The sequence below is a fragment of the Zosterops lateralis genome, assembly GCF_965231275.1.
Source record: "Zosterops lateralis genome assembly, chromosome: W".
Taxonomy (NCBI): domain Eukaryota; kingdom Metazoa; phylum Chordata; class Aves; order Passeriformes; family Zosteropidae; genus Zosterops; species Zosterops lateralis.
The window spans coordinates 13,823,584-13,847,413 of NC_139801.1; the positions used below are offsets into that span (position 1 = coordinate 13,823,584).

The following is a 23,830-nucleotide window of genomic DNA, read 5'->3' on the forward strand; positions in this document are numbered from 1 at the left end:
TTTCCTCAAAAGAGACGTGCTCCATCTCTTAATCTGTTTATAGTGAGAGTTTCAGGCAGTCTTTAGGAACAGAAATAACCAGAGAAAGAGGGTAGATTATGGAGAGCTAAACCATTTTTTCATGGGCTCCATGCTTACTAATTTATCTAAGGCTGATGGTATTTTGTTACTGTGGCTGAGTTTATTTCACCCACAGGGTGAAATTCCCTGACACTATTAAATACCCCCCACTTCTTCACCCACTTCATGCCCATCAGTCCCTCTGTATCACTGTGCTCATGTATCTCATTCTATCACTGTTGCCCCTCTATGAATATCCATCCTTTAACTGTCTCCTCCTAAGGCTCCGTTTAACATGTTCTCTCCTTTCTTAACTCCTCTTGCCATGGTGCTGGTTATCTAACTCAACAACTTGTGATTTGTTCATTTCCATCATTCCATTCCACAGCACAACTCTCCCAGAGGCACCTCCCTTTGCCTCATTACCCTCCGCAGCCCTTTGGAGGGTCACCCTGACAGTCCCCACTTTCCTTTGTACATATATTCCCAATAAAGTTCCCTTGGCTACAGTAAATCCTGATCACAGTAGAATGGTGTGCCTGGCACTGGAAAATCTGAGGACATGGAGCAGATGTTTTTGAGCTCTCAACCACATTTTGGATATTGTTTAATTTTTCCTTAACAGTATCCTGGTACATAGCATTTGAAGCTGTTTGCTGCCCTTAGTGGCAAGGACATAATATAATAACTCCGCAATAAAAATAAATAGCAAAATCCACATAGTTTAGTGCTGTAGTCAGATCCTGCAGGTGGCTTTTGTGTTAAGAGAACCAGCATATTTGTGAGATTTCTGTTCAGAGATAGAAGTTTTGCTAGGAACTTTCAGATGAATTGGCTTTTAGGCAATTCTAGCCGTGGAAAATGAATGTATGGAAGCTATTCCAAGCTGTGAAATGCTTTTGCTAAAGCACCAGACAAGGAGAATGGTGCAGGTTCTGTAAAAGTGTTGGATTGCTTTTAGAGAATCGCGGCAGTGGTGATTGACAGTATATTCCTTTTGCAGCTGCAGATCCTAATTTTCCAGTAAATCAGACTGGTCATAATTATTAGAAATTAAGCAAAATTATTTAGATATTTATACAGTGTTTTAGTACAATGAATAAGATTGGTCTGTTATAAATGCAATGGCAAATATCGGATTAACAAAGAGACAATTTATTAATAACACGATATCGATCACCAATAAAAGAGAAAACCACAAAATAGGAAATTAGCAGCGCCGCGCCGGGTGGATAGGGGTCTGCACACCAGGGTACAGGTCACCCAAATCCACCCTGAACAATTCTCAGTCCACCGTTTTATAGGATTTTTCTGCCCTGAGGCAGTCCAGGTGTCCAGGGTGGGCCAAATAGTCCAAATTTCTTTTCGATGGCCTTACCGGATCTGCCAAGTCCCGTTGATCCATTCCGGGAAGGTCTTTTCTTATGCCAATTGTACCAGTCAGTCTTATGTTGATTTCAGTGTGCACATCGTGCCAGGGCGTTGATGAAATCTGCATCGTCGTCAAGAAGGAATTCTCCTTGCATTGGAAAGGGTGCGATTCTTATCGGGGCTGGCTAGCGTCTTTGTTCAGTCTGATGGTCCTTCTCCTGTTTCGCAACTGGAGCCGTGGAGGCTGGGGATGCAGATTTCGACCTACTAGACTTTACATTTTATTAACATCATTCTTATTATACATTGGATTATTATTTTATACACGAATTTTTACACCAAATTTATCACAGGTCCTTTAGGGCACCACCTTTTTGTAAACATCTGTCTTGGTTTGAATAGACAGGTATCTGCCAAAGAAGATTGGAGTCTCCCTTGGAATGTAAGCCCCTCCCTCCCCCTTTTCAAATTATTATAAATTTGCAATTAAAAGGCTGACAGGCAAAGATTTTGGGAAAAGGTATAGCAGTTCTTTACTAGGGATATTTAAAAAATTACAAATGTTGTAGTACAAAAGAATAAGCAAATAAACAAACAAGGAATCCCAGAAAACCCTGACAGAGTCAGAAATACAACCTGATGCCCTGTTGGTCAGGGTGTTGGAAACAGTCCAAAGTCAGCCCTCCTGGAGTGGCAGATGTGGTCCTGTTGGAAGCAGAGATGGTCCTGTGGAGCCAAGGGTCCAGAGATGGGTCTAGTCTTCCTTTGGGAGTTCCATGGGAACACTGGAGTGCCTGGTGACACTTGTGGCTTCTTTTTATCTGGGTGGAAATGGTTTGGCTTCTTCTCCCTGGGTAGAGCATCTTACAATAGGATGATGAAATGTGTCATGCCATTGGTGAGCTTTAATGGTGCGTTAACAGAAGATATTCCCATGGGGGTAGTGAAAGACTGAGCAGAGATAAGAAACAATACCCCACCCAGTTTTTTAACAGCTGGCTTGTTATCAGAGAAGGCAGTTACCTCCTCCCTTCTGGAGTTACAACAGATAAGAAAAAACCTCCCCAACCAAGCTTTGGCCACCTCTTTGTTTTGGTCAAGTACTCTTAAGTATCCAACACTTAGTCTCCTTGGTAACTTATGGGGAAAAATTCTTTAAAGTAAAAAAGAAGCAAACCTAACCTCCAACATCTCTACCAGTAAACAAGTTGGAAAAACATCAGGTGTCAGGAGGAGGATATCTACAAGGTTGTTTTGGGTTCCTCCTTATGATTTCCCAGGCCAGACTGAGAGAATTTTGTACTTGGCTTTCCCACAGGCTTCAAGCTTCTTGCCTGAAGCCTAAGAATCCATGTTCTGACCACTGTCAGTTCCCACATAAATACGTATCAAAAAATCCTGTAAATATTTTAAATGCAATCTTGTGAGTCTTTTAACTCGACTCCATGCATCTTTGTGCATGTCAGCCCAAAAGTCTTCGTTAATAGTATCATTGCAGTGAAAGAAATGCAAGTGATTTATTAAAAAAACTATGGACATTGATCTAATACCAATATCCAACTATGACGGACAAAGACTCTCTAACAGTTTAAAGTTAGAAAGTGTATGTTTATTACGACGCCGGGCAGCTAAATCCTGTTTTTCCCAGGACTGTTTGATTTATGATTGTATTGTGTTCATAGGGCCTATTGATTATTCAGGATGCAGAAGCCTAGTTTGACAGCTCCCATGATTTATCAGTTCCTTATCAGTTCCTTCAGTCTGGCTTCTGTTAGCAAAAGGGAAGTCCTAGCTACATTATCTCAGCACTATCTATTTTGACTACAGTCTTCAATGCCTCACAAGCATCAACAAAAGCTGATAAAACAGTCACCAAATGTAGAAAAATGGAATATGCTCAAGTCAGTCTTGATTAACAAAAAATGCAAGGAGGTACCATAATAAATACTAAGGTACAGTAACAAGAGTTCTAATCAGTTATCTAGAAGCATCTACCTTCAATCATTTTAAAGTAAGAGAATAATTCATCTAGCCATGTTCCTAACTAAGGTAGTTGAAAGGTTGAAAAATCCTAACTTTTTATCTTAACAGTTTCAATACCTAGCACACTGGCAAAAGAACTGTTTTATTCCAGGAGAAAATTAAGACCTTTTAAAATTTGGTGCTGGGAAGAATCCTGAAGCCCCCTGAATGTAAGAGACAAATATGTATTGTAATAAATGAGACAGTCGGATTTTGAAAAAAAAAAAAAACAACATATATATATATATATATTTTTTTTTTTTTTTTTTTTTTTTTTTTTTGGCATAACAGCGAACTCGGAAAAGCCACAATAAAAGGACAACGCTGACCCTGGGATCGAAGCTGGGTGAACTTCAGACCAGCCTCTATCGCACCAGTCCCCCTCCGTCCGTCCGTCCCCCCCTTCACAAATCCTGGTACCAAAAGTGCAGTTTATATACAGTTTATTTTCTCCGAGGCAGGGTTTCTTTGTCCACTTCTACTCAGATCGCATATTCATGTGTCTTCTTTTGGGACTTCTGTTCTCCTGGATAGCCTTCCGGGCGGAGATGAGGAATTGATGAGATTTCCGAGAAGCCAATATTGATATGATCAGTCTTGACGAGCTTGGGCGTCTTGTTGTTGATGCATATCTGGTATCAATCACCTAGGGTAACCTAGCTGATCACCCTTGATGGCCCATCTCCTGGCTGCAACTCTTTCTGTTGCAAATTCCTCCTCGTCCTCTTACAGATGTAAATCAGCTTTCCCGGCATCAGCTTGTGATTTCTTATTTCTATATTTCTTAATTCCCAGCACAAATTATTTTATACAGCCATTACCCATAACGTGTATGATGCAACTGCTATTGCAGAAAAATACTGTAAAGTAAGCACAAACTTTGATGCTTTGATCACTTGGAGTGAGTTTGCCCAGGCCAGTGTCAAACCTGAATACAGTCAAGAACTAGGATCACATCTCATAATGAATTTTACGCCAGATTGCTGAAAGCTGAGCAGACTCTCATTACAATCAAAGCCCTGGTACGTGCTTCAGCAGCTAGGGAAGGCTGGGGAGAACACTGGGAAAGCTTGTGGGACTTAGGTCGGAGAAGGCTTAATCTTGAAGAAAGTTGTAAAACCTTTTCGAACTAAGACGGGAAAAAGGCGCCGGGTTGGGACTCGAACCCGGATCCTACTCAGGCCACGCCCCCAGCCACGCTCCCGCGCCGCGCGCGTCCTAGCGACCGTTGCGGCGTTTCAAACACACACACGCTCCTCCCACAGCCAATCAGCGCTTGCAGCGCCCCCGGGGGCTGTCGGGAGCTCTCCCACCACCGAAGCAGTGCCGGGGTGTGGAGCCATTGCGCATGCGCCTTGCGAGGTGGGCGGTGCTGCCTGCGCCCCGAGCCCCGCTCATACGCATTGCACGGCGGTGGTGGGTACGGAGTGTGGTCGGCACCGAGGGAAGCACCGGGAGCGCTTCCACTGCCGCCGCGGGCAGCACCACCGGCAGCACCACCGGCAGCAGCTGCTGGAGGAATTGGCCGCCTCCGGGCCGCCCCCGGGATGCGCCGCTGTTGCGGCCGCCCCCTCCGCCGGGCCCGGCGCGCCCCCGGGCTGAGCCCGCGGCGCCGCCCGCGGGGCCTGTAGGGCCAGGGCAGCGGCGGCCCGAGGAGCCGCGGCGGCCGCCGGCAGTGAATGGGCCCCGCGGCGGGGCGGGAGGAGCCGGAGCTGCCGCGATGGCTCAGGAGAAGATGGAGCTGGACCTGGAGCTGCCACCGGGGAGCGCCGCGGCCTCGGGCGACGGCAGCGGCCTGAGGCGGTCGAACAGCGCCCCGCTCATCCACGGGCTCAGGTGAGGGGCCCGGGCGGCTCGGTTCATCAAGCCCCGGGGTCGCCTCGGCAGACCCGGTGCTCGCTCAGCGGCCTGTGGATCGTGTCCGTCGCCCGCGAGGCCTGGGCCGCCAGTGCTCCCTTGTCCCCCCTCCGCTCCGGAAGGTGCTCGCCGCGCTCCCAGCGACAGCACTGCTCCTGTTCAAATAAAATGATGTTTTCAGCGCTCTGGAGGCTGAAGCGCGTCATAGCACTGTGGAGCTTTAAGTAAAGCGCACCCAAAAAAGCTGTTCACAAAACTTTGTTTTCTCCCCCTTCAGTGACAACTCCCAAGTGTTTCAGCCTTACGTGTTGCGGACTCGCAGGAACAGCACAACAGTTATGAGCCGTCATGGAATGGTGAGGAATCTTAAGCATGTCATGTTTACACACAACAAGGAATAATTGGAGTAGAGAAATGTCGTTAAACTTGATTTGTATTTGCACTAAGTATCCTAGCAAGCTTCCTAGCTGCAGAATAAGCATTTTTTTTCACCTCTAACAGCAACCTATAATGAAATAATACTGGTGTGTTGACTGTGTGTCCCCAAGAAGACAAGAGTAGTTGACATTGTATGTGACTCCCCATATTAAATCCAGTTTTAAAGTTAACTTAAGCCTGACTGTGTTAGAAGAGTAAGATTCTGTCAGAGTTAAGTCTTGAAAGGATGTTTTACTTTGTTGTGAAAATGGATGAGGGAGTCACAGTTCTTTGTTGACCTGTTTGACATAGTGCTATTTTATCGCAAAGGCAGAACACTAGACCTCAGAAAATCACTGAAAGAGGAGGGATTTATTTGTTACTTTCTGTTATAAGTCTGGTAGTATACACTACTGCAGTTGTTTAACTTTTCAAAGATGTTGCATTTCTTTTTTTCTACTCTTTCCTTGGCAGGTGAGGGATTTATGTGCTCCTTCCACTGAAATTTTTGTCTTGTCTGAGGGTAGTGAAGATTAAATATTGCTTTTCTCAAAACCTTAAAGTCCTGACATAAGTTTCCTCTATGTTATCTGTTCAGGAAAGGTGACAGGGATTTTTAATTCAGTCTTCTGTTGTGAAATTTCTTAAAAATCCAGAATTTTGGAGCTCATTGGACACACGGCCATCCTGAGTGGGAACTGTTGGCCCATTTATATGTGATGTTAGAGTTCCAGAGAAATTAGATGCATAAAATTGCACACAATTGAAAAATTGCAGAAGTTAAGCTTTAGGGAGTGTTGCTCAAGACTGAGTTGAAGCACTGAGATTTCTCTTTTACAATAGCCAGCTGGTTGAGTAAGGTGCCCTACGGGTGTTTGTCATATCCTGGGCAATGGGGGACTGTGTAACAATCACATTTTCATTTGTAGTATCTCCCTTGTCTAAGTGGCATCTGTAGCTATTTGTGTACTTGAGATGCTGAGCAGTATCTGCCTGCAAGTCAGATCCATGCCACTTGCTGAGTGAAACAAGGAATTTGTGAGAGGTAAAACAAGTCTTTTCTCTTGAAGGTCAGTGTTTGCTTTTTTGCAACATTGTTTGAGTCATCCACATGTAGTTGTGCAGCTCATTTTGAACTCCCTAAGAATGTAGTTGATGGTAAATAGTGTGTATGCAAGCAGTTATGTGTGATTTAATCATTGTGGCTGTCACTTTTTTTTCCAGTTCTTGTCATCATCTCCTATTCGTATTCCTAGCAGCCGACTTCATCAGATCAGAAGGGTAAGTGGAGTTTTTATCTGTGTATTCAGTAACAGAATGAAAAGTACTATATGATATTGAAGTACTTGCACAGTGGGGGTTTCTTTCCTATTGAATTTTCAACTACTAAAGAAAACAGAATATTTCTTAAGACTTAATTTCAACAGGGAAGTGGCCTTGCAAGGCTTATTGTTGTGTTTAAGCTACCTTGCATTTTAGTAGTATTTCATTTAAGAGAAGCAGTGAGCTGGACTGGTGGCTGTCCTGTCTTTCTGTAGTGGTTCTACTGCTCATATTTCAATCCTGATGGCAAATAATGGAATCACAAGTATTATTTGAAGTACCTGTGATGAATCAAATGTTGTGGGAAAACTTATGACGTTTATCTCTTGCAGGAGGAAGGAGTGGATTTAATGAACAGAGAAGCAGCACATGAAAGGTGAGTGTTGCTGAAAGAAGGTGATAAAATAGCCAGTTATCCTCTTTGTAGCTACTGATGGGGTTTTTTGTATTCTAGGGAAGTGCAGACAGCAATGCAGATAACCCAGTCATGGGAGGAAAGCTTGAGCCTGGTAATCTTTTTATAAATGCTTCCTATTTAATTCTACTTTTACACTGAAAGGACAAATTTAAGGGAAAGGGAAGAATTAACTGAAAATAATTTAAGAAGAATTTAAGCTCATCTGCTTTAGCTACTTTGTGCATTTGACCCAATGACTTTCCATTAGAAGGTTGTGCCTTGGATTTCAAGGTGATGTCTTTGCCAGTGTTAAGTCTGAAACCTTGTATTCACAGAGCGACAATGACTTGGACAAGTCTGAGAAATCTTTTTCCCCAAAGAGAATAGACTTCATTCCAGTTTCACCTGCACCTTCACCTACAAGAGGAATAGGAAAGGTAGGATAAGTGAAATACCAAGCTGAGACAATATTTCAGAATTCTAGACTAAGTTGAACTGTCAAGATGTGTAACTTCACAAATTGTTCTGTAGTTTAAAAAACCCCTGAACTACACAACTGAACAAGCACCAAAAAAGCTGAATCCATATTTTGTTGGTTTCTTAGAATCAAATGGTTGCCATCTGGGAGCCTGCAGAGTTTAAGGATGTTTTCAGTTACTGCTGTTTGTGCAGTGTTCAGGTGGGTTGGGGTTCTGGTTCTAGGGAAACTGGAAGAGGTAATGAAAATAGTCGTGGGCAGGATCTCCAGGTGCAGAAGTGGGGGGGATTTTGGAGAAGAAGCACCAAAATTGGACTGCAAATCTGTGTGGTGAGAGATGAAAATGTGTCCATCAGTTATGAAAAGGAAGGCACAAATGCACTCTGAATGAGGACTTGGGTGTGTTGAATTCATACTGAAAACTGGTGGCAGATGCCAGAGAAAGGGGTATATGTTAGATAAACTACTTTTCCAGTGAGGATTGGAAAACTGAAATGTAGCACAGAGAAACTGGCACCTGGGTTTGAAGGTCGGCTGCTTGACTTTGCACCCTCTTGTGTGATTCTGCTTTTGTACAAAAAAGGAGCAATCTGTCTGCTCCTACCATATTGGTGCATGTAACAGCCATGTACAAGTGCTGAGTAAATGTGTTCCTGGGAAAACACTGATGCTGGTAGCTGGTCCTGTACCTTTGGAATTCTGACTGTAAAGCACTAGCAGATAACTTGACAGGAAGATTTTTGTGTTTAGCTAAAAGCATTCATGGGCTAAGATCAAATTAGCTGCAGAATCACAGAGATAAATATCCTGGTTTACTCTGGAATATTGTCAGTTTTCAGGTCAGAGGTATTTTGAGTAAACTCAACTTGTTTGTTTAACAAGCCCCTTGATAGAAGTAAGTCCTGAGTACTGTACTGCTGTTTCTAAATGTAACAAAGAACAGAAACAATTCTCTTATTTAGAGACCAGTGTCTATTTCAATTTTACTTCTCTTGTGGGTTTCAATTTTAGCTTAATCTGAGCAGAATTGCATGGGCCAGTATGTTTTTGTAAGTTAAAATTTAATACTTGTAAGATTATATTTGGTAATCTGCATAATCTGTTGCCAGCTTTTCTTTAAGAATAAAAAGGGAATAAACGAAGGGATGTTTGTTTTGGAGGGTGGAGTGTAACAGCTGAGTATTTTAAAGGAAATTCTGAACTATCTTCATTTGAACTTCTTGCAGCAATGTTTTTCACCATCATTGCAAATGTTTGTGAGCAGTAATGGATTACCTCCAAGCCCTATTCCTAGTCCAACAAGGCGATTCTGCAAGTAAGTAATGAGTGTCTGTTGTGCTAACATTGGAATTTAAGCCAAAGATTAATTAAAGATGATGTTAAGGCATTAAAAGAGACTTCAGTTTTACAACTGCCGAAGCATTGCTACATAAAAATGTTCTGAAAGTTCAACCTTTACCAATGGCAGCTCTGTGTATGCTCTTACAGAGCATGTGTCAACTTTAAACTAGACTTGGTAACTTGAGGGGAAGTTCTCAGGTATTTCAAATTACTTTGTCAGCAGATTAGTTCTATATAAATACACTACAAAATTTAGAAAAGGATTGAAATGAGGATGTGATTCACTAAGGGAAGGAGAAAACCTTAGAAAATCTACTACAATTTCGTGTGGCATATAATCTGCTCTATTAGGCAGCCCATATTTGTTATCTATGTATTTAGATTCCACAAGAATTCCAGTTGTGCAGGAATAGTTTTGAAAAATGCTTCATATGCTGTGATTGTGTTGATTTTATGCAAATTGGAACCTTTACAGGCCTGACTCAGTATTCTCTTCAGCAGGAGGAGTCAAAGTCCAATCAACTGTATCAGGCCCAGTGTTCTTGGCCCCATTAAAAGAAAAGGTATGTGTATTTACCTTACCAGATGTTTTAGTATGTATGTCGTTTTCTAGCTGGATACGTTTTTTGTTATTCTGTAGATATAATGCACTTGTATCCACAGTGAACTGGAATTTGCCAGGCATAACTCAAAAATACAATGTAAAGTAGCTAGTCTAAAACACAGGAGTAAAAAACTTAAAAAACAGCTACTGCTTGACAGAGGCAAACTTTATTATACATCAAATTAAATGTCAGAGCTTACGAATGTTCATAACATTCCTACAAGTACCACTGAACAGTGCACACCCTTCAGATCATCTTGGGAATGTTGCTTATCATGCAGTATCTTCTAAACTTAGTACTGAATGTTTGTTTACACTCTGAAAGTTCAGAAGGTGAGTGTTTAAAGAAATGGAATAGATCAGTGCTCTTTCCTCCTGAAGGGGGGAAAATGCATTCTTTCCTGGAACTGTTCCATGTTGGAGATTTTCAAGTAACATCCCCAAACAAATCTCCATAGTGGAACTGTAAGAATGAGACATTCTTAAAGTATGCCTTTAGCTGTGCTTATCCTTTCTGCTTTTTTTTTTTTAACTTAGGCATTCTTAACTGCACCAAAAATGTAGTTTTATTGTACAAGACTTACATTTAGGCTTTGAGAAAAGTTACTGTTTGTCGTTTGGCTTTTTTTTTTTTTTTTTAGTACTGCTTGTCCTGTCAGATAAAGAACATTGTCTAACTGATATTGATTTGACAGAGGAGAGAGACAAGTTTTCTCATAGATGTCAATTCTATCTTGGCTTTTATTTTCTGTAAATTTTAGAGGCACTAAAATGGAACAGAAGTTTATTAAGCTAAATGATCAATAAGGAGTAAATATCCACATTTGCACTTTACACAAATTGTAAAAGCAGTGCAGGTAGAGAGACAGGCCTTTCCTTACCAAATGCACGTGCTCCCATGGAGCGTCTTTTACAAAGTGGAGATGCAAGTTTTCCTTTTCTTACTTGAAATATCAAGGAATTTTCAAAATGCTGCTTATTTTTGAAATATCAAATCCATTTAAATTAACTTACTTTCTTTTCCTAAATACATGGCCCTGTTTTTTTCTGAATTTTAGCAGTAGATTTATAGTAGGAGAAGAAAAGCCATGAACTGAAGAACTTTTCACTGCCATAGGAAATTAATGCTGGTGGACTCTGCAATGTGTTGTAGCAGTGCAGATTTGTCTCTGTGAAATTTAAGGGGCAAAAGTGTTACTTAAGTTGGTGTTTTGTTCATTTTTCTGCAACACCAAGTATTTTATAAGTGTTTTTTGCCCATTCTGCTTGCTAGAAGCAATTATTCCTTGCCTTAAGACAGGAATGTATCCCTGTGGGCTGAAGGAAATGAAAATTTTGGAAGTTACCAGTCTTCTATAAAATGTAGCAGTGTGATTCTGTTGCAGAACGTATAGACTGGTTTGCTATAATGCTTAACCTCTGTCAGGTTTTCAAACTGACTCTGTAACTACTGCAAAGTGTAGGTAAAAGCCAGAAAAATGAGTGCCATTTCATGCTTTTTTTTTTTTTTTCTCCAAAGTAAGAATGAAAATATACTGTAGGTGAGAGTTGGTTTTTTTTTTTGTTGTTTGTTTGTTTTTTGTTTTTTTTTTCCCCAAGTTGATGATATTTTCAAATGTCTGTTGTAGAGCAGCTATTAGTGAGCCAGTTCATTCTCACGGCAGATTACATTAATTCTCTCCATCATATTTAATCTCTTAATGTCTGGAGATGGTTACAGGTACAAAGACAGTCTTATCTGCAATGAGTAAGTGGAAATGCTTCCACATGACAGATTTATTCCATTCAGCTTTCCTGTAAAAGTGTACCCATACATCAGAGTTTGTTGTACAGGGGAGGGTGAAACTGAACCCAGCTGTCATTCTTATTTTCATAATCACAATTTTAAACTTAATATTTTGACTTAAGTCAGTTACCTCATCTCAGCTGTTTACTTAAAACTAAGTCATGGTAATTAGTTTGCTTTAGATTATTTTGTCTGATTGCAGTACAAGTAGCAAGTTTTATGTCTTTGAGATCATTGTAGCCCCTCAGATACTGCTGAAGTTTTAGCAAAGGATGGACTGGATGGTCTAACAACAGCTATCATCAAATTAATGTCTTAGCCAGGTGCTTGTTTGGCTGAATTAGAGAACTTGTGTTACAAATGTAACCTTGGAGTATTGTAGGTCAAACCTCTCTTTTACAGCAGACAAATATTAAATGGATATTCCAGAGACTCTAGTGAGTTTGATTATTTACACTTTTCCTTAGGTGAAATGGAAACTGAAAGTCAGCCAAAGAGACTTTTCCAAGGAACAACCAACATGCTTTCTCCAGATGTTACACATCTGACTGATCTCAGTTCATGGTAAAATATTTCATGTGCCCTGAAATGCCAAAACAGGGAATGTGTTTTTATCACAAGCTTTCTAGTTTTGTTTTGTTTTGTTTTTTTTTTCTCAGGAAAAAAATACTTTGTGTGTATCTTGCAGATGTGTATTAATGGGAGCTATCCTGTGGTGGTGTCCTGTGACAATGGTCCTTCTCCTTTGATCTGTTCTTCCTGAACAGACTCTAGCCTAGATTTTGTGTATCAAAGCTTTTACACTGAATATAATTGTTACAAAATCCCTGCTGATTCATAAGCAAAGTTACTTTGCTTCATCATTACAATATGTTGTAGGCAGTGGTCATACAGTGTCTGTGGCACTTTGCTGAATACTTAGAAAATGTGTGAGTACTTAATTGTTCTTGTCCCTAAGTTCATGATTTTTAGAGTTATCTTTCTTTATTACAATCATAAAATACCAAGGGTTTTTTTTTGTGTTGAGTCAGATACTAAGTATTCAAAAATATCAGCTGTTATTACTGTAATTTTGGTTTACCTACAGATTTGAAACTGCCTAGATGGTTTTTTCCATGTTGCTTCCCCCTAAATTGCAAAAGCATCAATTTATGTGCCTTCTGGGATCTTGTATCTAGACTTCAAAATCCAAACACGGGAATTCTGTGAGGAAAAATAGGTCTCAATCTTGTTTTGAGTAGTGCCATGTTAAAGAGCATACCAGCTAATTAATGACATCTTTGCTGCATTGCTGAGTAATTTATTATTTTTCCTTTACTATATAAGCTTTTAAGGTTTTATACTTATTTGTTGTCACCTCCTTTCTACATCTGATTAAAATCAGCTTCAAATTTATCCTGCATGTTAAAAAAAACCAATAATTCTGCTCCTCATTCCCATGAGGAGCATGAATATCTCTAACATGCTACAGAAAACAAGGAGTTTTCAGGGCTGCCAGTCTTGCAGTAAAGACTGAGTGGTAGTATAGGTCTCCTACAAGTCCTGTCCAAGGGGGAAGCATGTCAGCTTTGTTTAGAGCCTTGTGCCCCTGTACTAAAAGACCTTTTTCCCTTCCCCTAGCCTGTCCTCTGATATTCTCGATGGGAGTAGCAGCAGTGTTGGCTCTTCCTCTGATTCCCTGACTAAAAGCAGCATCACCACGGAGTCTCCAGTGACCTGCTCCAACTCCTGCTCCTCATTCATTCTGATGGATGACTTCTCACCCAAGTGACTTTACCAAGTTCTGAGTCAGTGTCTGGCTGTGCTGTCCCCTTCCTGTACACTCGTACAGAGAAATGAACTCTGATCCTTGAACCATTCATATGAGGTTTATTAAAAGGAAAAATTGTTGTTACTGTAATCCTTGGCTACTTTCCAGTGATTTTTTTTTTTTTTAATTTATCCATTTAATGGACATTGTAGACCATATTAATGTCTGGTTTTGCGAATTTATTTTTTAAACAAGATGTCTGCTGATATACTAATTTTTGCTTTCAGGAACTTGCATACACTTTTTGATTCCAGGAATAGGTATCTACCTATTAGTGTTGCAGTTTTTAGGAATGTACTTCTATCATTATCATGGTCACTATGTCTAGGGAAATAACTTGGTTTAGAAGGATTTGAAAATACTAATTTATTCTCTAGCACTTCTATTATTGAGTAAAATTATTCTTGCCTTTTTCTTTTTTTTTTCGGTCACTAGCCTCAAATTCCTTTATGGAAGGGAGAAAAAAATTTATTTTCTTACTGCTGCTAGTCATTTTCATTAATTCATTTACAGAAGACCACATTAGGTGTGGAAATCTCACTCGAATACATTAAACTAAAAACCCCACAGCAAAATAACTGATGACTGTCACTTTTGCCCTCAGTGAAGAAATAATAATACTCTACAGACATGATTAAATTAGCTGCATAGTTCTCTTCCCAGAACATTTGTCCTAGAGATTGTATGAAATAAGATATGTTCAAGATTTGGCCAGGAAAAAATAATCCGCACCTTGATTGAAGACATACAGTGCAGATAACTAAGTTAATTAAACTACTGTGTAGAAGAACCATGTATGACACCATCGATGTCTCCTGTGGCATTGAGGTCATAAGTTTTTTTTGTGCCTTAGGGGACATTGTTACAAAATTATGGAATGTAAACCAGAGGGGTGGGTGGGGAAAGTCCTTTGTGTACAGCTTGTTTATAGAGTGCTTACCCAAGTCTGTCGGCAATGCTGCTTCCCTTAGTGTTTCTTTCCGAGGTGTGGAGGTGCTGGGGGCAGCCCCAGCTCCAAGGGGCAACCAAGGTGAGACCCTTTGCAGCTGCTCTGGGCAGAGTTTGTCCTTTTGTTGGTCATGAGCAGAGCAAACAGCTCAGCAAATGTTCTATTCCTAAGGAAAGGCTTTGGATTGGATACAAGCTCTGCAAATTGCTTGGTGAAGGAGTTCTCTCTGAGATCTGAGTAGTCTTGATACAGTACCTTGGTCAGTCTGAGGTAGGAACAGATATTTTACTTTTTAAAGACTATAACAGGGCAAAATAAATCCGTTTGTAATCTACTGTGTTATGCTATTTATTATTTATAACTGTAAAAAGTCTGTGGTGATGAATTATAGTATTTTTTTATGACTGAATAAGTTTTTTATGTTTAGTAATTGCTGGCTGGTTTGTATTTAATATGCAACATTGTCTGGCAGAATCATAAGCTTCCATTTTTGAATGTTTGTAACATAAATGCTTTTTTTACCTAAAAGTACAACTTGTGATCTTTCTGAAAGAAAATAGCACTGAATTTAAAGTAAGATTATGTGCTTTAGATGTGAGCACAATCTCTGGCAATACTGTCTGGCTAAAAAGGGAGGGGGAGAAACATAGTTTTTCTGTTCTGAAGAAGGCATTGGGTATCCAGAAGACACATACATACTAGATTATTTTAAAAAGTGTTTCCATTAAATTGTAAGAAGTACCAGAATAGGCCAACAGTGGCACTATTATTTGTATGATCATTTCCACCTGTAGAACATTAGTTCCCCACTTCAAATAAATGTGCATATTGTAAAATATTGTCCATTGGTGCCATTTTTAAATGAGCTCTACAGTATTGAATGTTAATTTTGTTTGTATATGCACAGTGCTATTTCTTGAATTTTTGATGTCTTAAGTCACTTTTTTTTATTCATGCCTGTATCTTCTCTGCCTTCTTGGTGCTTAAAGAAGGCTGCTTTTCCATTTGCAAGATATTGATAAACAGTCTGTGATAAAATCCAACCCCGTTACCTGTGCCCCAGTTCCCTTCTACTGTGCTTTCACTGGTACCGTGATTTGGAAATCTGAATGAGGGGTGGCAGGAGGGGGAAACCTATTGCACACTTTCTTAAACCTGAGAAACCTGAGAAGAGCATAGCTCTTGCTTAATTTTGGCTGATTTACCTGTAAAATTGATGTATTCCAGATTTGCTTGTTAGTGGAGAGTCCTATCTGAGTTCTGACCTCCGTAAACATTCGAATGCAAGCTGCATAGAGCAAGCGCACAAATAGCCACTCTTGTTACAGCAGGTTTTTTTTGTAGTGTTCTGGCTATTCCCCACTCTTGGAAGGTCTTGTAAAAGGCATTGCTCTTTTATAAAATATATACATAATGCACACACTTGCTGTGTCTGTTGTTTCAGAACTAATGGATGTTGCTGTGTAATAGGCCCAAGTTCTCTTTCACGCTCCTATCACAACTTGTTCATTTTGAAACAAAGTTATCTGATATGCTGATTATTGATACTTGCACTTAACTGCATTTGAGTTGCCACTGCTTTAGGGGGTTCATTAATACTGTAGCATACTCTGACTAAAACTGACTAAAAGTTGCATTTCTGGATTTGTTACCTGCCTTGTCTGAGGGAATTAGATACCAGTTGGGAAAGAAGGCCAGGTGGTGCTTGTAGTCAGCTTTAATATATAACTATTGACATTTAACAACTGTTTTTTATTACTTCACCAGACTTATTTCTGATGAATTGCCATGATGAGTGTCTGAGAATTTCTGTCTTTCCTCCACTTCCTTCTTTTTATAAGGGATCATTAGTGCATATCTGTTGCTGAGAATCACAGTGATGAGTTACCTTTAATGTCATAATAGTTGAGAACTAAGTTAAATTGCCTGTGTAATTCAAGTAGCATTTTAGATGGACTATTTTTAATATGTTAATTAGCACAGCATTACAGCAGTGGTCTTTGTACAGCTCATTGATCAGCACTGCCTTTAGATCATATCTAGAGCATGCTGAATCCTCATTTCATGGGCTTAAAATGCTGGAAGGATTTTACCAATGGTTTAGAAAAATGTGTGGGTCAGCTGTGGAACTCAGTATGTTTTGATAATATCAAGTGTTCTGCATCAGGAAATGGATCACCGTGTGCATGTTTCATTCTCCTTCATTGAATTTGTCTTAGTTTGGAAAGACAGGTGTCTGCCAGGGAAAACTGGAGCTTCCCTTGGAATGGAGAATGTAAACTCCCTCCCTCCAAATTATTATTTTGCAATTAGGGGCTTTCAGGAAAAGATATGGGAATAGGAATAACAGTTCTTTACTAAGAATATTAAAAATACAAATGTAGTAGTACAAAAAACAAATAAACAAAAATCTTAGAAACCCTGACAGTCAGAATATGACCTCACACTCTGTTGGTCAGGGTGTTGGAAGTGGTCCAAATAAGTCCTCCTGGAGTAACAGATGTGGTTCTGTTGGAGTAGAGATGATCCTGTAGAAGGGTCCAGTGGTGGCAAGATGGGTCCAGTCTTCCTCTGGGAAATCCAGTGGAAACAGGCTGCCTTGGTGTTCTGAATTGCAGGTTTTATCTAGGTAGGAATGCTTGGCTCCTCCCACTGGGTGGAGCATCTCCCAGTGGCATGATGTCATTTTATCAGTCATGTGGTGAGCCTTAATGACCCATTAACAGCAGATAAGCAGATATCCCCCTGGAGGGAGGATGGGTTGTGGAAGAGATAAGGAACAGTGCTCCACCTGGTTTTAACAGCTGGCCCATTAACAGAAAGACCCTTCCCCCCCTCCCCCCATGGAGTTATCTGATAAAGAAAAACACCTTTTCAACCGGTTTCAACAGATTGTGAATAGAATACATGCTTTTGGTTACATCTTGCATTGTAACCAAAGACATTATCCACCCCTTACTGTATTACCATCTGTATCATACCCAAATCAATAAACTATTTTATATATACATACATAATGAAACTTTACACACAATTCTTGCTTAAGATTAGGTTTCCCCGTGTTACACAACTGGTTTCTCCATCTTTCTGCATTACCCACCAAGTGTAACCAGGTCCTTGAGCAAAGACAACCCCATGGATGGGTTTGCCTTTGCCTGAGGTGGAGCTAATCTAAACAGCCTTTCCTAAAATACCTTTCATGTGTACCACAAGGACTTTATCTCCATCCACTGTGTGCAAGGGTTCAGACTGGGCAGGACCAGCTCGATTGATGGAGCCTCGGGTGTTGACCATCCAGGTGGCCTTTGCTAAGTTCATTTCCCAATTTTTGAAGTTCCCCCTGCCAAGTGCCTTCAGGGTAGTCTTTAGTAGTCCATTGCACCGTTCAACTTGCCTGGCAAATGGTGCATGATAAGGGATATGATATATCCATTCAATACCATGTTCTCTGGCCCAGGTGTTTATAAGGCTGTTTTTGAAATGGGTCCCATTGTCCAACTTGATTTTCTCAGGGGTACCATGCCTCCAAAGGACTTGCTTTTCAAGGCCCAGGATGGTGTTCTGGGCAGTGGATTGAGGCACAGGGTAGGTCTCCAACCAGCTAGTGGTGGCTTCCACCATGGTCAGCACATAGCGCTTGCCTTGGCAGGTTTGGGGAAGGGTGATGTAGTCAATCTGCCAGGCCTCCCCATACTTATATTTGGAGCACTGCCCACCATACTATAGGGGCTTCGCTCGCTTGGCCTGCTTGATCGAAGCACATGTCTCACAGTAATGGATAACCTGACAAATACTGTCCATGGTTAGATCCAGCCCTCAGTCTCATGCCCACTTATAGGTGGCATCTCTGCCCTGATGACCTGAGGCATCATGAGCCATCGAGCTAGGAACAATTTAAGTCTATCTTTGTCACCTCTATCTTTGTAGTGTGATTTATCCAGTCATTGTTTCAGTGCTCCTCATTAGCCCAACTCTTGGGAACATGGGCATCTACATGGCGGATTTTCACAGGTAGCTTCTCTACCCGAATGGCAATGTCTTTCCATTCAGCAGCCCAGATTGGTTTTCCCCTACACTGCCAGTTGGCTTTTTTCCACCTTTCCAGTCAACCCCACAGAGCATTGGCTACCATCCATGAATCAGTGCAGAGGTAGAGCTTTGGCCACTTCTCTCTTTGAGCAATGTCCAGGGCCAATTGAATGGCTTTGTGTTCAGCAAGTTGACTTGATCCACCTTCTCCTTCAGTGGCTTGTGCAACCTGTTGTGTGGGGCTCCATATGGCTGCTTTCCACTTCTGGTTCATCCCTACGACACAACAGGAACCGTCAGTGAAAAGACCGTAGCGTGTTTGTTCTGCTGGCAGTTGGTTGTATGGTGGAGTTTCTTCAGCCCTTGTCACTTGTTCCTGCTCCTCTTTGTCTGTGAGACCAAAGTTTTCACCTTCAGGCCAATTTGTAATTGTCTCCAAAATCCCAGGGCGATTTGAGTTTCCAATACGGGCGCGCTGTGTAATGAGGGCAGTCCATTTGCTCCATGTGACATCGGTGGTGTGGTGGGTAGAGGGAGCATTTCCTTTAAACATCCACCCCAGCACCAGTAGTCGGGGTGCCAGGAGGAGTTGTGCTTCTGTGCCAATCACTTCTGAGGCGGCTTGAACTCCTTCATAGGCAGCCAAGATCTCCTTCTCTGTGGGAGTGTAGTTGGCTTTGGACCCTCTGTAACTTTGGCTCCAGAATCCCAATGGTCGGCCTCGAGTCTCCCCAGGCACCTTCTGCCAAAGGGTCCAGGACAAACCATTGTTCCCGGCTGCGGAGTAGAGCACATTCTTCGCATCTGGTCCTGTCCTGACTGGGCCAAGGGCTACTGCGTGAGTGATCTCCTGCTTGATCTGGGCAAAGGCGTGTTGCTAGTCAGGGCCCCAGTGGAAATCATTCTTTTTGTGGGTGACCAGGTAGAGAGGACTTGCAATCTGACTGTACTCAGGAATGTGCATCCTCCAAAAACCTATGGCACTTAGAAAGCTTGTGTTTCCTTCTTGCTGGTCGGTGGAGACATCGTGATGATCTTATTGATTATCTCGGTACATCGTGATGATCTTACTGATTATCTTGGTGGGAATCTGACACCATCCATCTTGCCACTTTACTCCCAGGAACTGGATTTCTCAGGCAGTTCTCTTGACTTTGCTCTTCTTGATGGCAAAACCAGCTTCCAGGAGAATCTGGATGATCTCTCCTTTCTCAAACACTTCAGCTGCAGTGTTCCCCCACACAATGATGTCATTGATGTACTGTAGATGTTCTGGAGCCTCACCCTTCTCCAGTGCAGCCTGGATCAGTCCATGGCAGATGGTGGGGCTGTGTTTCCACCCCTGGGGCAGTCGCTTCCAGGTGTACTGCACGCCCCTCCAGGTGAAAGCAAACTGAGGCCTGCATTCTGCAGCCAGAGTAATGGAGAAAAATGCATTAGCAATGTCAATAGTGGCGTACCACCTGGCTGCCTTGGACTCCAGCTCGTACTGGAGTTCCAGCATGTCCGGCACAGCAGCGCTCAGCGGTGGAACCGCTTCATTCAAGCTATGATAGTCCACAGTGAGTCTCCATTCTCCTTCAGATTTGTGCACGGGCCAAATGTGGCTGATGAAGGGTGAGTGGGTTTTGCTGACCACCCCTTGGCTCTCCAGCTCTCGGATCATCTTGTGGATGGGGATCATGGCATCTCGATTTATCCGATACTGCCGGCGGTGCACTGTTGAGGTGGCAACAGGTACTTGTTGCTCTTCTACCTTCAGGAGTCCTACTGTAGATGGGTTCTCCAATAGTCCAGGCAAGGTGTTCAATTGCTTAATGCCCTCTGCCTCCACAGCAGCTATCCCAAACACCCATCTGAGTCCCTTAGGGTCTTTGTAATAGCCATTCCTGAGGAAGTCTATGCCCAAAATACACGGGACCTCTGGGCCGGTCACAATCAGATGTTTCTGCCACTCCTTCCCGGTCAGGCTCACCTCGGCTTCCAACAGAGTCAATTCCTGTGATCTCCCTGTCACGCCGGCAATGGAAATAGATTCTGCCCCCACATGTTCCGATGGCATTAGAGTACACTGAGACCTAGTGTCGACTAAAGCTTCATATTTCTGTGGCTCTGATGTGCCAGGCCATCGAATCCACACAGTCCAAAAGACCCAGTTTTCCCGTGCCTCTTCCTGGCTAGAGGCAGGGCCCCTCTAGCACTGGTTATTATTCCCTTCCTGGGTATACATAGTAGAGGTTCCTTCAAGGGGATCCAACACAGCATCCTCACTTCTGTAATACCTGGCAGCTTGATCATGGGAGGCTGAGGCTACCTTCATTTTGGTGGAACCCCCTCAGTGAGTGTTTCTCTCCTTGAGTTCACGCACCTGTGCTGCCAGGACAGAAGTGGGCTTCCCATCCTACATTCCCATGTCTTCCCCATGGTCACGCAGATAAAACCACAGTTCAGCTCGTGGGGTGTACCCTCTCTCTCTAGCTGGGGTATGTTGAGCTCAGACTTTGGGGCCTGTGACTCGCACTGGTCCCATATGGGAACTGTTCCTCCTCATCTCCTCCCTCATCTCCTCTGAGTTCCTTAACCACAACAGAGACCTGAGCCTGCATTGGGCCACTGATCATACTCTCATAATTTCTGAGCTTGTTGGCGACAGAACCCGCTGTCTCTCGGTTGGTATCAGGATTAATTGTTGCAATGAAGGTGGTGTATTGAGGTGGCCTATGAGTTGCCAGATTCCACATTTTCCCTGTGCACTTGACTTTGTTGGGATCATTATCATGCTGTCCAGTCCTCCCAAAGAGTACCTCCAATACTGCCACTTCTCTCAGCTTTTGGATCCCCTCCTCAAGGGTCTTCCAGTGCATTGTACGATGGTGCTCCTGCATTCTGTCTCTGTGGACAAACCTCTCCCTTACACTCATTAAAAGCCACTCCCAGAGGGAAAGGGGGCCTGGCTCCCTTACAAATACCTGATTCACACCTGAGTCCTGGGTCAAGGGTCCCAAATTCCTTGCCTCACCACTATCTACTTGCACACCTGTACCCATAAGGTCCCAGACCCAAAGTAACCAGGCTGTATAAGCCTCATGTCCCCATCGGACAATATCTTTTTGCAGATTGTGTAGACTTTCATATGTCAGGGACTCAGTAATGATCTCAACCTCTGGCTCCCCTGCAGGTTGTGAGGCCCCTCCTTTCTTACCCTTATTACCTGGATGCTCTGATTTCACCTTATACTTCTTTGTTTCCACAGGGGCAACTGCTGCTGGCTGTGACTGTCCTTGTGGTTCAGCTGGAACCTGGACAGTTGTAACGTCTGTGGGTTCCACTGCTGCACCATCAGACTCTTCCCTTTTGGGACAGGAGGAGGGTTTCCCACCAGCTGGGGAAGTGTATTCCTTCAGCACCTGGCCCATCTCATGTATCTCCCTCACCAGAACCCCCACCCAATCCAGGTGGTTCATTTCTGAGGTGGGCTGTGGGGCAGGGTCAGGCAGTGGGCCAGCATCCCTATTCTGTGGGGCAGTGTCAGGCCCCATGGCAGTATTTCCAGTCTCTGGAGCAGTATCAGACTCTGTGGCAGAATCCCTAGTCTTTGAGGTAGGTGTCTGTGCAGTGATCCAAGTCGACCTCACCTTATCTCTGAAAGCTAAATAGGCTAGGATTATCAGCAACACTTGGTTAGTATCTAGAGGAAATTTAAACCCTTCAAAAGCTGGTGGGGTAGGCGCAAAGAAGTTGTTGAAGGGCCGGGAGAAAACTTCACCCATTGTCATTTCCTCACAGAAAGTACCATTCTTAAAGTAACCCCAAAAACATACACTTAGTGTGTGATAGCCATGTATCCATGTGCTGCCTTCCAGAGGAAGTTAAAAATCCATGAATTCCTCACCTTATCAACCCATAAAACCAACTGGATGACAGCCACAGTAGCCTTAGTTTTAGGGTCCATGTTTAGATAAGGGCCTGCAAATGGGAGAAATATACCCACAACCACATGCCACCCGAACCAGGGTAAGCTAGACTACATGATGCTGCCTAATGAGGTTTCTATACCCAGTACACAAGAACTTAGGTCACTCAAGAACTGTTACTCCTTTTTCTCTCAATACCCTCAAGCTCCACACTTGGGCGCCAAAATCTGTCTTGGTTTTGTTATGGGGAATGTCTATATAAAATAATTTGTGCTAGGAATAAAGCAATATAAAATAAGAAAGCACAAGCCGATGCTGGGAAAGCTGATTTACATCTGTAAGGGGACAGCGGCTCCAAGGAGGAACTAAGAAATCAGCAACAGAAAAGGAGTCGCAGACACGGAGATGGGCCATCAACGGTGATTAATCTAGGTTACGACTAGATGATTAAAATCAGATATGCCTTAACAACTGGATGCACCCACTCGTCAGGATCGATGGGACCAATGTCACTTTCTCGGAAATCTCACTAACTTCTCTACTCTGCCTGGAAACTTATTCAGGAGAACAGGAGTCTCAAAAGAAGATGCATGAATATGCAATCTGAGCAAAGGTAGACAAAGAAACCCTGCCTCGGGGAGAATAAACTGTATAAAAACTGGACCTTTGATGGCGGGATTTGTGAACAAGGGGGGACTGGTGTGATAGACGCCTGTCCTGCATTCACCCAGCTTCGATCCCGGGATCAGGGCTCTCCTTTTATCGTGGCTTTCCGAGTTCTCTGTTACGCAAAAATAAATTTTATTTTTTTTATTTTTCAAATACGGCTGTCTCATTTATAACAGTTTGAAAGACAGGTATCTGCTAGGGAAGGGCAGGACCTCCCCAGGAATGGAGAATTCAAATCCCCTCCCTCAAAATTATTATAATTTAGAAAATTAAAGGGGCTTTCAGGCAGAGGTATGGGGATGGGAATAACTGTTCTTTACTAGTATGTATAACAAAGCAAAACAAACAACAACTACAGCATTAACAACAAAACAGTACCAAGAACCTTGAGGGCTTTGCTTCACAAAACCCAGGGCAGTTTGGTCTTGGTGCCCCTGCAGGACTTTGAGAGCACTGAGCTGGAACAGTGGAAAAGTCCCGGGCTGCTGGGGGGTGCAGGGTCACACCATAGAAAAAGGAGCAGTGCTGAAGAAGCTGTGATGGTGGGACAGGGCTGGCCCAGCTCCAGCAGGGTAGGTGGAAGAGCTCAGAATTCCTGGGCACACAAGCAGATGATGGTAGATTTCCCAGGACCGGACTTTCTGGTGACAGTGAACAACTCAAGCAGCAGCCTGGCCATCCTCTCTCCAATGCCGAGAGCAAGAGAGTGAAGCTGCCTCCAGCTCTGTCCTTTACCTGCCCCAAAAGTCCCATTATCTCTCCCTCAGAGAAACTCCCAGAGACAAAAGAAGTATAGCCAGGTG

At 42.6% G+C, this 23,830-nt stretch overlaps 1 protein-coding gene across 5 annotated transcripts; it reads left to right on the top strand.

Moving 5' to 3' along the window:
• Window positions 1-5,158: 5,158 nt before the first annotated feature.
• Window positions 5,159-15,922, top strand: LOC310922086 (PABIR family member 2-like). 5 transcript variants are annotated; one of them, XM_083882399.1, is made up of 11 exons: window positions 5,162-5,289; window positions 5,588-5,666; window positions 6,952-7,008; window positions 7,383-7,426; window positions 7,505-7,559; window positions 7,783-7,884; window positions 8,052-8,126; window positions 9,152-9,240; window positions 9,768-9,829; window positions 12,124-12,220; window positions 13,277-15,922. In XM_083882399.1, the coding sequence occupies exons 1-11, from the start codon at window positions 5,174-5,176 to the stop codon at window positions 13,425-13,427; spliced, it is 927 nt and encodes a 308-aa protein (XP_083738525.1). In that variant the 5' UTR covers window positions 5,162-5,173; the 3' UTR covers window positions 13,428-15,922. The 5 variants fall into 5 exon arrangements, with proteins under 5 accessions (XP_083738528.1, XP_083738525.1, XP_083738524.1 ...); XM_083882398.1 differs by having other exon boundaries at window positions 9,765-9,829; window positions 13,277-15,917; XM_083882401.1 differs by having other exon boundaries at window positions 9,742-9,829; window positions 13,277-13,390.
• The last annotated feature ends 7,908 nt before the right edge of the window (window positions 15,923-23,830 follow it).

Excerpts from the sequence above, each read along its gene's own strand:
- LOC310922086 (XM_083882398.1), top strand. The coding sequence starts at position 5,174 with ATGGCTCAGGAGAAGATGGAGCTGGACCTGGAGCTGCCACCGGGGAGC. Across the intron at positions 7,009-7,382 it reads GACTTCATCAGATCAGAAGG|GAGGAAGGAGTGGATTTAAT; the intron begins GTAAGTGGAGTT and ends TATCTCTTGCAG. Across the intron at positions 7,560-7,782 it reads GGGAGGAAAGCTTGAGCCTG|AGCGACAATGACTTGGACAA; the intron begins GTAATCTTTTTA and ends TTGTATTCACAG.